Source organism: Triturus cristatus, chromosome 10, assembly GCF_964204655.1.
Source record: "Triturus cristatus chromosome 10, aTriCri1.1, whole genome shotgun sequence".
Lineage (NCBI taxonomy): Eukaryota > Metazoa > Chordata > Amphibia > Caudata > Salamandridae > Triturus > Triturus cristatus.
Genome location: NC_140593.1, coordinates 588961446 through 588978453, shown reverse-complemented (window position 1 = coordinate 588978453; position 17008 = coordinate 588961446). Strand labels below are relative to the sequence as shown.

General features: G+C 43.2%; 1 protein-coding gene across 3 annotated transcripts in view; it reads right to left on the bottom strand.

Annotated features, from left to right (window-relative positions):
* The window catches only part of SNX29 (sorting nexin 29), a 1557993-nt gene that overhangs the window by 828168 nt on the left and 712817 nt on the right, over window positions 1–17008 (bottom strand). For all 3 annotated transcript variants that reach the window (XM_085632108.1, XM_085632106.1, XM_085632107.1), the window contains exon 15: window positions 3388–3494. In XM_085632108.1, the coding sequence (XP_085488234.1) occupies window positions 3388–3494 (107 nt within the window). The remainder of the gene's footprint in view (window positions 1–3387; window positions 3495–17008) is intronic.

The following is a 17008-nucleotide window of genomic DNA, read 5'->3' as shown; positions in this document are numbered from 1 at the left end:
TAAACTTTTTACAAGGGCATTTCTTAGAGACATTTTTAACATTTAATCACATTTCACATAGCACTTCACCACATCTCACAAATACCTGCTCCACTGTAATCCGGCGTTGAAGCACAACTGAGTTGCATTCGGCAACCCAGCTGGGACCCCAATGATGACGCATGCCACCAACTAAATTAGTGGGTGAGGGGTCTTCTTAAATATCCACTGGATGTCTGTGCTCCTGTTCAATTTATATGTGTCACTGGAAGTGACCATATCCCTTTGTGGGTATGTCCATGTTGTTTATTGCTTAACTAGGGGAAGGGGAAGGGGACATAGCCCCATTTAATCTTTTCCTCACTCTCCTGTTGTTTACCATCAATTTTGAAGAAGAACACATTCTATGTACTAATAATCCGTTTAAGACTAACATCATCCTGTGGTGCAGGTTCATAGATAACACCCTCATCTTTTGGAGAGGCGAAAGGACGATGTATGAATATTTTTGTAATTGAGTCAATATATTTAATCCTTATCTATGATTTTCAGACAATATTTCTGAAGAGGAACTCCCCTTCCTCAACCTCATGATCAGATGGGTTGGGGACAAATTGCAGACCAGTACCTACAGTGACACTGACAAAAACAGTATGTTGTTATACATGAGTTATCATCCTAAATCCCTCTGGGATAATTTACCACATGGGCAATTTTTACGGCTATGCTGCAACTGAAGCACACTACAAGATTATAACACACAAGCACAATCCCTCTCTGCCAATCTGAAGGCATTACAACACCCTCCTCACAGCGTGAGAAGAGCCCAGAAACGTGCTAGAAAGTGCAACATGGAATCATTTTTAGAGCCTTGTAGCAGACAACAGGTAGACTTGCTGACATGCGTGACCACCTAATTCCTGATTCCAACAAAATAAGAAACCTTATCAGGAAACACTGCTCCATTTTACAAACGGGAGACCTGTCCTTTAAACTACCCATCATTTGCATTTAAACGCACTTCTAACCTCAAAGACATGTTGGTACATATAAGACTACAAGGGCACAGACAACCTGAACATTGACCATTATGGCAGCTGCCTCCCATCAAGGGTCACTACTCCTGTGGATCATGTTATGTGTAGAAATTCACTGAAATCACCAAAGAAATCCAGATGGATACCACTTTCATCTGGACACAAATGGCACACACGAATTGTAATTCAAAAAATTGTGTCTATATGGTAGCCAGTCCTCGTGGGCTGAGATATGTGAGCATGACCAGGCGGCCAGTAAAAGTGAAAATAAACTAACACCATAGCAATATATGCTGCAAAAAGATGAGTATTTATGTTTACAATAGTCCCTAGCGTAATCTTGGTTAGGAGAACTAATTCAACATAGACTTCAATGAGACCTATGTGTGTTCCTCCTGTGTCCAGCCGGACAGAGGAGCATTTAATCTTGAGTTTCACAAAATTATAAGTTAGAATAGTGAAGACTGATGAAACAAGGGCACAATCCTGTACCGAGTTTTCAACAGAGAGGGAAGGGGAAGATCAAAAAATAGAAAAAAGTACAAAGTAATGACAGGCAAAAAGGCTTTGGAGCGATCATGGGGGCTTACAATACAGTAATCAACTTAAGTAAGGTCTGGCCAACAGCATCCACAATACATTTACACAATGGATACAATGTGGAACTGTTATAGAAAGTCGACGTGACGTTTCGATCCCTAGCTCCTAGTATACTGGGATCATCATCAGGACTAAAGAGTTTACAAACGATTGCCTGGTATGCTAATCATTAAGAGTGCAGACAAAGGTGGGGGTATAGTCCTTCAAGAAAAGACAGCTTACATAGCCGAAATTCAACGACAGTTGGATAATAAAGATCACTATTTGGTACTGGCAAAAAATCCCACTAAAGAGATCCAAGAATTAATTCATAAGACAACCACAGATGGCCTCCAGGCCGGTTTTCTTTCCAAAAAAGAATTCAACTTTCTAAATGTGAAAACACCACGCACCCCAGTCATATACACACTCCCCAAAATCCATAAAAACACAACCAACCCCCCAGGCTGTCCTATTGTTTCAGCCTGCGGCTCAATCCTAGAACCACTAGGCGCATATGTAGACTTCTTCATCAAAGAATTTGTCCCTAATACACAATGCTATGTCAGGGACTCAATGGCAATGATCAATCTCATTGAACACCATCCATACAACCCTACATCTGAAACACTATGTACTATGGACGTTGAATCATTATATACCAACATACCACAGACAACCGCCCTGTTGGCAATAAAAAAGATTTTTGGCACACTTTGAAAGAGCGTTAGGAGTTCCAAGAAGTCCTGGACGCCATTCTTTGGTCCATAAGTGAGGATTGCTAATAATGACAACCTCGGTTTTGTCATCACCACACAGAGTTCATGAATTGTGGTTCATCCAGGAAGCTAGCTCTATCAGTCATGATGAGAATTGAGGAACTCATTCCTCAGCGCTTCCGTCTAACCTTAAAATGAGTTGAGTGTCATCAGCATATGTGTCAAGACTCCACCCGTGAGAGTGATTAAGTATGCCAAACATTAAAAAGTGTACGACTGAGGACTGATCCCTGGGTTACACCTGTATGCATGGATTAGGCAGAGGATGTATAGTTAGTCAGGGAAACGTTGGTCATGTAGGACGAAGGTAAACCAATTGTGTACTGCGACTGCGTCCGTGAGCTCAAAGCCTTCTAAACGGCCAGGTAAAATGGATACATCGTATAAAAAAAACAAGGGCTGCCATTCCTCCATCATCCAGAATAAGCAGATGCCGTTAGTGGCTTTGGCCAACCTAGTTTCCGTGCTAAGAACTTTCCGAAAACCAGATTGGGCAGGGAGGGTGGAGAAGATGCGGTCATCCCATAAAGTTAAGTATTTGTTTGTTGGTCATCGCTTCAATCATCTTACCAAATAGCGGCAGTAAGAAGATGGGGTGATACTTCGACATGTCATTTAAGTCGAGCTTAGGCCTTTCCAAAAGCGGAGCGCCTCTGTCTAATACAAATGTAAGGGCGTATTCCCCTTTGCACAGATACAAAAAGCATTTCAAGAGGGCATATGCATTTTAAGACATTTTAATCGTAAGAAGACATTACATTTCAAGGCAGGGGCCCCACGATTACATGCAAGAACAAGAAAAACCCAGACTAAGTTACATTTTGTTCTGTTTACTGGCGAATGTTTACTTTGAAATCTTTTTATAAAACAAGCAAATATTTGCATTTTTTCTGTTTAAACAAATCAACCAGACTCCTGGCAGGAAACAAACAGCTTGAATCATGAGGGCCCATCTTAACTCTCACGACTAATTTCTCATTCGGTAAACATTCTGAGCTGTTTTATATTCTCACCTCAATCAGTTTGCGTTCATAGGAGTTTGCCAGTTCTTCGTTGTCTTCGACGGATTTGAGCTCAGGGGGCGCTATTTCTCCATCAATGTTTCGAATGTTGAACATACCTGGAATACAAGATGCGATGTTAGCCGAGTAAGCCAACTGAGATGAGCTTTTCCTTAGAGGCACAATAATTTGGTGTTTATACTTAAGTGTGAAATAAACAACAATAAACGTGTTCCCCCGGCAGCGTTTTAACCAATAATCACTCTAGTCTATTCGATACCTTTACAAGTTATTTCACGAAAAGGGTACCCATGCAATATTCCATCCAGCTCGGATGGCTTCATCTGTCCCAGAGCCCTGATTGCAGCCTCACTGTGTTTAGTTTTCTAGCTCTGCTCTGACACTGCATCGGAATCGCTGGATCCTATTCCTTCTGGCTCTGCTACTTCAGAAATCCCCCTCCCCCGGATAAAAACACACTCTCAGTTTTGACATCCTTATTGTGCAGGTACCCCTTACCCACTGGTTGCAAGTACTCCAGGGTCAGATGTGAGAATTCCTATACTCAATATAAATTCACAAAAAAGCGAAATAACACACTTGCCAAACCAATCAAAAATCCACATGCCCTAATATTCATATGGCATGTTTCCTGGTAAATACAGGCAGGTTTGACCTGGCGAAATGTATCCAGAAGGCAGGTTTTATCGCACCCGAAAATTTGTTGGTATGATAAAAATCCACACAACCCATAACTCCATTAAAAGTTAGAACTTCATTATGTGTGCCAACAGGAGTTAAAGCAGATCTGATATAAAAGTGTATTCATCATCGAGGACTTAATGCTTGATTTCTGTTGGACACAGCATTGGCAATAGGTCAAGGACTACCTGCCAGCCTATTGGCTTTGCCAAGGATTGTTCTTTTTATTGTTTTTTAAAAAATGTTTCTCTAAGCACGGGGAGTGGGTGGTGGGGAGAAAGTAAAAATAAAGGTAGACTTAGGGGAAAAGCACCACTCGGGAAAGTGAGCAACACGGAGGGTGGGGTGAGAAACACTCAAGAGGGAAAAACACAGAGGGGGAGAGATCTACATGCGGGAGAGCACAACCAAGGAGAGTACAGTAGAGAGACACATTAGGGAGACAAGTAGACAACTCATGCAGTCTCATGGAGTACTTAATTAAAAAGATAAAAGTAGTTCCGTAACAGTGAGCAGTAGAAGACATAAATCAATTAAGAGAATGGCTTAGATCCAGGGGATGGACAAACACAAGATGGACAAGAAAAGCCATTAAGTGAGAAGGAAGGGGACAATAAAGAACAATCAATGGTAAGCAATAGGTGGGTTTTAAGCCCACTGTAAGTTCTTGTTAAGTCCACAATAGGTATTTTCCAAACAGACAGCTTGCACTATCTGGTAGGCAAGACCTAAAAACATCTATTTTCAGAGGATCATTTCTCAATAATAAATTGAATATTAGTGCTTGTGGAGGACTTGTGTATCTGCAGGCTTTCTTGCAGTTGTGAATTATTACCTTTTGGAATCTGCCCAATTCTTGCCATAAATTGCTTAAGGCCAAAATAAGCATGAATTTAACATTTCTCTGGTGTTGTTTGGGGTTGGAGCAGTGAATTAAACAGTGACCTTTAAGAAGCACTTCTGTAAATAGGGAAATGGTGTTCATATCCTCCACCAATTTCATTAATCTGTTTTTAGTTTCTTTGTGTGATAGAATTGAAAACTAGGGAGCGCTCATCCTCCACTCTCCAGTTACAGTTGAATACCTTCAAGGCAAGACTGGGCATTTTTGGCCCTAAATATTGTTGAGTCTATATTCTTGGGAAAAAAGGGTGGTAAATAGACGTGGAGGGCTCTGAATAAATTAAGTAACTTCAACAACAAGGCCATTTTATTCAAGTTTACATGGCCTAAAAGAGAGAGTGCTAGAGACTTCCATTTATTAATGTCTGGTTATTTCTTTAAGAATGAGCATACAGTTTGCTGATCTCAGGAAATCATATATGCAGTACTAAACCAGACTTCCAGGTGTCACTTCTTCTGCACTATGAAGAGCTCACGCAAGTTTATTTCACTGTTTAATTTGTATCCTGATACAGACCCATACAGGCTGGTTGCCCTATCTATAGCTAGTAAACCGAACCTCAGATTAGTGATAGTTGTGAGTACATCAACAGCATAATCTAAAACTTTGACTTCCACCCCTGTAAATATTATGGATGGAATATTTAAGTGGCTGAGCAGGAGTAACAGAAAGGGTTCCATATACGCAAAATGTAAAGGCATGGGGAAAGTAGTTCCCCCCCCAGGAGCTTGGCAAACACCTTTACTGTGGTAGCGTAGAGCAGTGATTCTTAACCTTTTGACATCTGTGGAACCCCAATGAATCATTACCAGAATCTGGCAACCCTGAGTGAATAATTATTGGAGTATGCAGACTCCCACAGTCATTAGTGGAAGCCGGGACCTCAGCCTAAGCAATTTTGATTATTTGAACCACAAAAACAACACACAAAAGTACAGACACAAGCAATCATCAAATAAATAGACAAATGATTCAATATTTTATGAAATTCATAAACACTTATAAAAACATATGGACATTTTAATGAAGAAGGTTGAAGTTTTTCTAAATTCAATTGAAGCCATCCATCGTCCATATTATATTCTTTGTGATGCACTTGCACTGCTCCCACTAATCAATCTGAGGATACCAACCAAAATTTCGCCTCCAATTTCAATTGCCTTCACATTTACAGAAAGTTTTAAAATTGTAACTTTTAAATTTTGCTTAATTTACCCAAAAATTATTTTTCTGTTAATATTATTTAATTTTTGAAGCAGTTGCGGACATCCTGAGTAGGCACCGTGAACCCCTAGGCAGAGCTTAATTTGAGCCGGTGGGGGCGGCACCAGCACTTATTTTGTTGCATCTGATATTTACAGATCCCAAGAGAGAGGAAAATACACAAATCTGAAAGAGGGAGGAAGAGAAAGACGGAAAAACCATCACAAAGGGAGAATGCATTAACCCGCAAGAGTTAAACAGAGGGCATCAATATGATGTCAGGCGGTCGGACTGTGGGCTGCTATTGACAAGCATGCGGGCAGTCGAAATGCCCTATTGGGATGCGACCGCCGGGCTAGCAGTCGGACACAAGGCGGGGGCATGCTGCGGCCATGGGAAAGGGCAACAGCACATGCCGACACCATGCATCCCACCCTGCATGTCTGTGAACCGTGTGCAATGCACCATGTTGTGCATTGCACACAATGCACAGAGGCGATTGGGGGCACTACATGTGCCCCCATGGCCACTTTTCAGTTGCCCACGATGGACGGGGCCCTGTTTTGGGCCCCCTATATCCTTTTCCGACAACCTTTTCATGGCGATATTCCCGCCATGAAAAGGCTGTCGGAAAGGGATATTGTAATTCCGATGGCGGTGCCTGCCTCGGCACCGTTGTCATTGTCAGACGCAGCTCTGACCCCCTCCCTGTCGGGATCTCAGATCCTGGCGGAGGCAGCGGTCATGCCTCCGACCACTGTGGGTCCAACCGCTAGCACAGTACTGCAGTGGTTGGACCGAAGGGATGTTGCCAGTCGGTCCGCACCCGACGGCCTGTCGGTGGCCTGACTGCCCAACATCCTAATCAGGCCCAAAGGGTCAGGGAGTATTAAGTAGTGGATTACAGATGCATTCAGTGGATTTAAGACTACCAGCCTTGGTAATCGGCACACCAACGTTTAATTGCCCCGGCTGTGGGCTTCTAAGTAGAGCATCAGGCACTGCCTTTTACAAATTAAGCACTGATAGGCGTGCCCAGGCCACAGGTTAAGAACTGGTGTCGGTAGTGGTGACTGGAGAATATTGCGCATCGTTTCCAAACCATCCTATTTCTCTGAAACCTCCCCTCTTTCTTTCAGAACAGTATCCCTGTTTCCCCTTAGAATTCTGAATGTGTGCAGCACTCTACAAATACTCTAAATAAATAAATATGGTGCCCTGCGGTGCATTAGATTAGAAGGAAGTAAGGAAACGACCACCATTCCTACAAATAAGCAGAACAGAGGAGCATTGCAAAATAGCCTCTTGCAACAAGTGTCAAGTACTTCCCAAAAACAATAAAATATGTGAATTTTGCTAGCACTCCTAATCATGCACTTCAACAGTCGTCAGATTCTCATTATGCAGGTCTAGCAGAGAATCATCTTGCTGTTATGAGGCAAATATTACCTTTTTTTCATTGAATTTCCATTTACACATATAAAGCCTGCACAATTGTAATTAGAAAATAGTAACATTAGCTTCTTCTCGCTGCCATATGTAGTTTGGAGTCATTTTCTCAGGAAATTGAAATTCTATTAATATACCATTGCTAATGTTCATCAGGCCTTATTTCACACCGCATTATTAGTTGCGCCTGTCACAATGTCGCACAATAACAGCGTGCAGTGTGGAAGCATACCTACCCACAGCCGTGACTATAGAAATAACTGCCAGGCGCTTTTGGTATGTTAAAACTGACCTTTTTATGGAAACAAGGAAGGGAAACGGCTACGTGGTCGGTGTGCCCATTCTGAGAATTCAAGGAGACACTTCCGGGCTCATATGGCAGCGGAGAACGCTTGAATCTGGTATTCTGTTGAGATATGCGTAGCTGGAAACAGATGGAGGAATCGAGTACCATGGTGGCTCGATTGGAGGGAGAGAGCAACGCCATATTTCAGTAGTTCTGGCGGCAAAAATAAATACTAATGTTCAGGTAATTCATAACCTGATACAGCATTCTGCATCATATTTATTGGGTACCTGGCAAGCAAGCCAAGGTGATCTGGGAGCCTTGAGACAAATGCTAGTGATGACGCAGAAAGAAAGCCACTATTTTCACAAGATATGGTCTTATGCTTCTGTCAGGCGGAGGGATTCTCAGATACATATGACATTCAAGAACAAAGTCCCGCCCTTCCTTCCAGCCTAGGTGCTGTTACTTGTGGGACCATCGGTGAAATAGGATGACTGTTCATTAGGCCTGGGCGGTAAATTCCGTTCCGCTCGCGGAATTTGCGGAATTTGCGTAATTTCGCGTTCCGCGGAGAACGCGAAATTGCTAAAAAGTCTGCTTTCCGCGATTTCGCGAAATCTTTGCTTGTTCGCGATCTCAAAATGCGTGTTCGCGAGATATTTCTCCCCGAGCACGCAAACAGCAATTGTGAACACGAAAAAAGCATCGCGAACAAGCAATTCCGCGTGTTCGCGGAACTTCTGCGTGTTCGCGGAGATTTTTTACCGTTTCGCGGAGATTTGCGTAACGCAATTCCGCAAATTCCGCCCACCCCTACTGTTCATTGCCTGAGGGAGGGTAGAAACGGAAACGATTCCTGGGAGCAACGCAAAGCCAAATGCAGTCGAGAAAAGTAGATGCAGTCGTAAGCCTGGAATTTTAAATGTAATTCATGTACACATTTACAAACTCAAAGTGGGAGATTTTTTTTAAAAAAAAACAGGAGAATGTATCCCCAACTACCCCCCCCCCCCCACCTTCCAGGATTATATCGAAACAAAGTCAATTTTAGGTGAGAGACACCTGCAATAAAGCAAGTTTTGCCAAAATTCGGGAGCATCCCACCTTAATCGGATCTGTTGGCATGTATGTTTTACAATAATGCATTTCTCTCTTTCTAGAGCTCAACTACAAAGACAATGTTCTCTCAAGGCAGCCACACAGTGAGTGTTTGGTGTCCACTACTGGGCTCTGAGATCTGAGACCTAAAAAAAAAAGCAGCACCCCAATCTTTGATTTTTTAAATGATGCTCCACGAAGTGCCCTATAGGAAGTCACTGCAAACAAGCGAACACTTTTTACGAAAGAGAGACTATATATCACTCTACAGTGAGTTTCAGCTCACTCTTACCTGAGACTGATTGCTCATATAACCAGTGCTTTAAATGGGCCGGTACTCACCGGTACTGAGTACCGGCGCGCAACACCCATTGGACTCCCCCCCGTCGTGTGTGGCAGCCCGGGATGAGAAGCTTCCCGGCGCACACACAGCCGCACCCGAGCACTTCACAGGTCTTTAAAAGACCGTTTGCATGTTAATGACGCCTCGCTGTTGTTTCACCCCTTCTAAGAGCCCCTGCAGCTCCACTCTGCCTATGGCTTAAAAGATTCAGCCCCCCCCCCCCCGGGACGTTTTAAGGATTTTGGGGGCCCTGGGCCAAATGTATTATTTTGGGGCCCCTGTTCGAATAGCTTTGAGTTTATGATCCAGTTTCAGCTCTTTCATGCCCTCTTTGGTCAAATTCTAAATGTGTGTACATCTGATATTCAGGGCTAGTGATGAGTGTTTTCACTATTGTAACACAGCAAAAGTTCATTGAGATTACTGCATGCAATCTCTGTTGCAGCCTCCCATTTCTCATATGTGAGCTCCTGTATTCATCTAAAAGAAACTTTTTATATCGATGTTGCATGAAACAAACATATTTTGTCTGCAAAATGTCTGTAATAGACTCACACATTAAAAATAATTGATACAAAAACGCTATTTACAACACTCTGTTTAAAAAATCATTCAAGGTCATCAGGACAAGACTCTACAAAACATAGCTGGCTTTATCAGGGGGCCCCTTGCAAGGCTGGGCCCCGGGGCCAGAGCCCACTTTGCCCATGCCTTAAAACGTCTCTGCCCCCCCCCCGAAATGTTTTCTTAGCCCCCCCGAAATTTGGCTCTAGTTGCGCCTCTGGTACCGGCACTTTTATATTTTCTCCCCTTGAGTACCGGGACCTTTCCTCCGACAAGGAGTGTACCGGTACGCATGACGGCCCGGATTTGATGCGGTTGCTGCTGAGCTGGTTCAAAAGCGCGAGGGCTGCAGCGCATCTTCAGTAGCCGCGCGTCTTCGGTAGAACACAGAGAGCTGCGTGTGTCTCTCTGGAAGTTAGGAGAGGAGGAGTATCGCTGCAAGGTGTCTTTCAGAGGGGGTCGGAAGGTGACCAGAAAACCTAATGGGCGCGAGTTTGGAACACATTGTTTAGGGCAATACAGCTTGTTAGCTTGCCTATTGTTTTAAATGCCCGCAAATCTCTCCCCTTCAACAATTTAAATGAAATGGATTAGCACGAAATAAAATCCCTGCCCTCTATATACTTAAATCAATGCATTCATGCTTTTCCAAACACTGCAGCACTAGTATTGATTTGTCAGTGCGCCATTTATAAACATTTGTTATATAACTATAAACTTAGGTGATTTGCAGCTGCCAAATCACCTCCTAAGTATCTCTGCTCCAATGAGACATACCTGTGGCAGTCTCTGATAAGGTTTCAATAAGTGAATATGTACATTGCACAAAATGCGAACCCCGACTTTGTGCTGCACCTGTTAAAGATTTGAAGGCCTCCACTGTCGGGGCCTGCATGTGAAAGAGAATGTATGAGAGCCAGGAAGTAAAAGCAATAAGTGTGCGAGTTTGGAAGTGTGGGTATGACTGTGAGAATGAAAAGAAGTACTGCGTGTTTGTGTGAAACTAAATGTGATTTAGAGAGCATGAAATGGGCTTTTAAGGTTGTGAGGGAGCGGCTCGACCTGTAAGTGGCTCACACACCTCTAGGCAAATGTACTTTAAAAAAAGATACTCATGACGCCAACTCTAGCTTTATTTATCGGGCAAAGCCCAAGGGTTTGCAGCAGAAAGTGGGCGCAGTCGCAAACAGTAACGTCTGAACGCAATTAATTTTTTTAACTCTGCCCCAAAGAATTTGCCAAGAAGACAAATGTGAAAATAAATGTATTCTGCCTTGCCTAACTCATCACAACATGTTGCATTTCGAAATATTACCTGGTACAGAGATCTTTGCGAATCCAGTAAAATCCCGGGTACAATGGCACTTTAAGAACTATGCTGGTTACTGCACTTGCTGGAAATATCTGTGTGCATTCTTCTAATCAAAGGGTTGACTGAACATAAAATTGCATAGAGGATCAATGTGCCTGCTGTAACACACAGCATGAAACATGCAGAGCACAGAGTTGTTTTTTACATAGAGAGTTCTGTTGGTTACTGTTTTTGCTGCAGAGATCATTGTGTTACCTGCAGGTTACAAGTTAAAATCTGTGTCATATAGTTTGCGATTCATGATCCTGCATCAAGGATATGCATGCAAACTACAAGGCAAACGTTAGGAAACTTGGTGGGTTTTTTTCTCAATATTTTATTATTATAAGGTTGCTTAAAAAAAGGCTAGTTTGGTTAATGTTAAGGATTTATTGGTAAGTACTATATAAATGGCTAGACATTCTTACAATGCATGCATATTTTTTGCATACAAAGTTTAGAAAAGTAAAAAACAAAGCCCCGCCCCAAACTCCACCCCCAGTCCACAGCTTATTTTTTGTGAGTACCTGCACTTATTTTTTTCCATTTAAAGCACTGCATATAACACACGCGCTTCTTTTATTCAAGTAAAATTGCAGAAGGGCTCTGTTCTCAATGTATACTTATGACAGAGGATATTGAGCTACTAAAGCATTCCAAATGTGCTATTCGTTCACAGTATGCTACAGACATCACCGATCACTTCAGCAGTACAACACTTTATTCGGAATGAACACTACCCCGTACAAACTATGGAGATATGGGAATGGTGTACAGGGCCTTTCTCATCACAGAAGGCAACCGCTCTGTTACTCACTAAGTGGGTTAGAATTGTGTGCCCTAATGCTTTCAGCCTTCCTGGTACATTTTAGGGCTGTCTCCATCACAACTAAATTAGCAAAGTATAAAGAAAAGATGACATTTCTAGGACAGGAAATAAATACGATAATCATGTCGGTAACAAAGGGTCAACAGGTGCTTGGAAAAAAAAATGTAAAGGCTTTATAGGTGAAACTTTTTCTATAGCAATGAAGTGCAAATATAGCTAGCAAGTATGACAGTTATTATTTTTATTATTAAATGGTACATGTTTGATACTGGAGAGTGATGTATGTGAACTTATGAAAAAACAAACTGAGAAACTACATTGGAGGAAGCATACTCATGGAAAAACAATTTGAAGGAAAGACAAATACAAGGAAATACAAATAAATGAAAGGAAACATTTTAAAGGAAAGATCATACTAAGGAAACTTATAAAATAACACCCCATGGGTGAAGATTGGCGGTAGTGAGGGGTTTTTGGTACAGAGATGGGTGATGTTTAGGGGCAATGAGGGATTTTTAGGGTTCAGAGATAGATGGAGTTTAGGGTTGCCGTGGGTTTTTAGGGTTTATGGATGAGTGGAATTAGGGTATGTGAGGGTTTTTAGGGTTCAGGGATGGGTTGTGTGAACGGGTGTTTTGTATGCTTTAAAGATGGGTGGAATTTAGGGCTAGTGAGTGTTTTTAAGGTTCAGTGATAGAAAGAGTTTTGGGGTAGTGAAGGGTTTTTAGTGTTCAGGAATGGGTGGAGTTTAGGGTGGTGTCAGGGTTTAGTGTCCAGGAATGGGTGGAGTTTATATGTGGAAAGGATTTTTATGGTTCAGGGATGCAGGAGTTTAGGTGTGGTGAGGGGATTTTAGGGGTCATAAACGGGTGGTTTTCAGGAGTGGAGAAGGTTTTTATGGGTTTCAGGGAGGAGTGGGGTTTAGAAGTTGTGTGGGACTTTAAGGGATGGGTGGGGTTTAGGTGTGAACAGGTGTTTTTTGGGTTCAGAAATGGGTGGAGCTTAGCGGTAATGAGGGTTTTTTTTTGCTTAAGAGATGGGAAGAGTTTAGGAGTAGAAAAGGCTTTAAGGACTCAGGGGTGAGGAGAGTTTTGGGGTCAGAGATGGGTGGAGTTTAGGTAAGGGGTTTTTAGGGTTTAGGGATTATTTGAGTTTAGGGTTAGAAAAGGGTCAGGGATGGGTGTAGTTTATCCCTGGGGAGGGATTTTTAGGGGGCAGAGATGGATGGTGCTTAGGGATGGTGAGGGTTAGGCAAAATAAAAGCATCCAAAGTAATTATTTGACAATGTAAAAGATATACATCTAAAAAAATGTGCTCTAAAAGATTAAAATAAATACCTTCAACAAAAATGTTTCTGAAAATAAGATCTACAACCATTTCATTTACACCTGAAAAATAAGTATGCAGAAGCAAAATTCCCCAAAAAAGATATTCTATGAATTGGTTTCTATGAAACAGTAAATGTCATTCAGCCTGAAAATTTCCATTGAACGGACTAGAAGGAGTGGTTTGTCAGTAATGGTATTCCATTAAATTGTTTTCTATGAAATCACTTATAATCAATGGAGTGCTATAACTCCGCAAGGTTCCCAGGCACTCTAACTCAACCTGGCTTAGAAGAAGTACAAAAATGTTTTAAGATTTTTTTTTTGAACCATCATAAGAGTAGGCATGCAGGGCAAAGCAGCTTGGCAAAGCAGGAGATTGAGCGTAGGCCCAGTTATGGAAGTCCTTTAAAGTCTGTCCTCCAAAAACTATAGTGATCGCAGACAGTTCATGTAACAATCACACAGTTTTAAAATGAACTCCCTTGGAAATAGAAAGCAATTGTAGGGATCTCAGGTGGTACGGCATGGTCATAATTCCTAGCTCCCACAACCACCCATGATGCTGGAATATATGAAGACATTACAACAGATAGTTCTGTAAACCATGAGGCAGTGCACTGCCATACCATACTCCGGATCCTATGAAAGCATTTGCCACCAAAATCCAACTTCCATAAATCAAAGGAGAGGGCGATTTTCCTTTCTAATTTTTTTAACAACATTATTTGAAGTTCTTATTAAACCAGAAGCTTAAACAGTAAACATTGGCAAAGCCAACAGGTCTTGTTTTTAGGGCCTATTGGCTTTGATGATGGTTTTAGCCATGTGAAAGAAAGAAAAAAGCTTTTGATGCAGCCAACCACATCATGTTGTATGCGTGCACACCACACATGCCTGTGCCTACAAAATGACACAGCTGCTGTTTTTTCTCATTTTAGTTACTAATCGGAGTTAGATCCGCAAGTAAAAAAAATGCACAAAAAACATTTGTTTTTAAAGCGCTGGGAGATGCAACATGGGGGAGCGCAGGTGTGTGAAGAAGCAATATGGGGAAAGAAGGGCAGAAGTAACACAGATAGGGCTGGTGAGGTGGCAAAAACAACTCAAGAGATGAGGCCCAGAAGCACCATGGTAGCATGTGTGGTGGTAAACAACACTGGAGCAAGGGGGTGCGGGAGGTCAAATTGGCGAATATAAAACATGGACTGGGTGAGAAGGCAATGCAGGAGGAGTGGAGAAAAAGGACACTGACGAGAAATAGGAACACAGAGACCAACAGAGGGAGGGAGAGACGCACACGAAGGAGACAGAGGGAAAACACATGCACTATCATTGAGTGCTTAAACAAAAAGAAAAAAGTAGCACCTGAAAAAGCAAGCAGGATGAAGGACATAGTAATTCGTCCATGCTACAGGGCCATGACAAACAAAATGGGGATCACCATCCACAGTGCTAGGCTGACAGAACAGAAAACCCTCTTATCGACGTTATCCAGCCTTTTGGTAAGGAACACACCAGGACTGACCCTGGAAGTGGAGGCCCACCAAGCTCTCCGTGGTGGGGTGCTGGTTGAGGAAACGGGGTACCCAGGAGTGGGGTGATGGTGGCAGGCAATTTTCCTATGCAGGGCGTAGACCAGGCACCAAGGAGGACAACTGTAAGGGCTTCATTGAATGGGAATAAAGGCTCAGAAGGAGCGACTCCTGGTTTAAGCACATCTGTCAAAATGTTGGTCTTGACAGCCATTGTGGGCAATTGGAGGTACAAGACCTCAGCTGCTCTCCGCACCAACCATTGGGAATGAAGCACCCTCTTCTGTAGCCACAGCAGGGGGTAGAAACTAGGCCAATGTCTGTTGATATGTCCTCTATGTTATCAAGAACATAGTGGTAACCATAAGGGTCCTCTGACCCCTCCCAATCGTCACCCTCGCCAGGCATGTCCAAGGAAAAAGGCACTGGCTCTGGCTCGAAAGGCATGGTAGCATTCGGCATCTGAGACGGCGTCGGACTTCACCTATCTGGCTCCGTGTCAGATTTGAGCAGGACTATGGGAACTTCAAGGCTGTGGTTTGTCAGCAGCACCAGGAGCAACAGCACTGGAGCAGGCACTGAGGAAGGTCAAAGTTTTACGCGCTCCACCGCTCCGAATACAGCACCGGATCCAAGGGGGGCAGCTGGCGACGAGGGCCGACCTAACGTCGGGGACCAGTAGGAGCCCCTCCTGCACCTATGGGGCCCAAATGCACATCAGAGGAGTCAGGCCGCCCATTTATGAGGTGCATAGGCCCATTCAACTCCTTGAATTGGGCATGTGTCGCTATGGCTCCAGGAAACTCTAGGAGGCAAGGAGCAGTCCCTTGAACAGGCTCCACTGCAGAACGAGGCCTTGAGTGTGATGCTCCCGCACTATGACCAATGACTTGGACTAGTGTGGGAAGTCAAAGACCGCTTCGGCTTCTTCCGCTTGTGGGACTTACCCAACAACTTGGATCATAGCGACGATCTTTGGGAGTGGCTCTGGAAGTGATCCCAGGACCTTTTGAGCGACTGGGATCAAGAGAGTTGTGGGGTCATCTGACGTTAGGCAGTGAGGTACTTCAGGGACTGTTCCCTCAGCGCCTTCGGGTTTATGGCATAGAAGTTCTCACCGGTTTTGGAGTCATGGTCCCACTCCAAGAACCATAGGCAAAGCAAATGAGGGTCTGTCACAGATATCTGTCTGTGACAGGCACAGCATGATTCAAAGCCTGTTGGCTTTTTAGGGGAGATCCCTGACACACCAGGAGATGAAAATCTTCAAAAAGTCAAGGAAAAAGTCAGTTGAAAAATGACTGGGGGTAGCTCTCTCTGGAATTGCGCTGACTGGAGTGAAAGAAAAGAACTGAAGTCTGAACGCTGGGGAGGTGAGTCAATAGGCACCACACACTTCCCTTCCTGCGTGGACGCCGCAGAGCCAAACGATGCCACGTACGATACTGCTCGAACATTTTCTGGATTCAGTCTGACAGCTGGGGAATATTCTAAGTTAAGGAAGCTGCAGCTAGAAGTCTCGATCAGATTCTCAGCTTAGCAATGCTGTTTCTAGTTTGTTCGCTCTGGTAGTGCCTGGAAGCAGATATGGTTGTTAGTTGTGTGTTTTGCTTTCTGAGTGCAACAAGCTGTGATTGCTCAAATACTGAACAGGTGAAAGTGTGAACGTCGATTTCCATAATGGCCACACATTCACAACTTGTGGGACAAAATGCATAAGAGATTTGTCTTCGCAGTCTTTCTTTGATTTTCACGCTGATTTCTTTATGTTTGCACTGGAGACAAGTTTAAAGGTGTCACGATCAGTCCCTTCGGTTTTGTATGTACTACATGATGATGGAGATCACAGGTACTATTATTGAAGCAAAGAAGTGTTGATATGTGTTTAGAGTTGAGCAACTTGAAATATAACAGGAGGGCTAGTGCCACAGCACTTAGTATGGCATCATCGGAGAATCAGCACATATTTGAGCTGCTTTACTGGTGATTGGGAGTATTCTTTTCTCATGAACTGAGAGGGAAAATGCAGGCTGCAGTTCA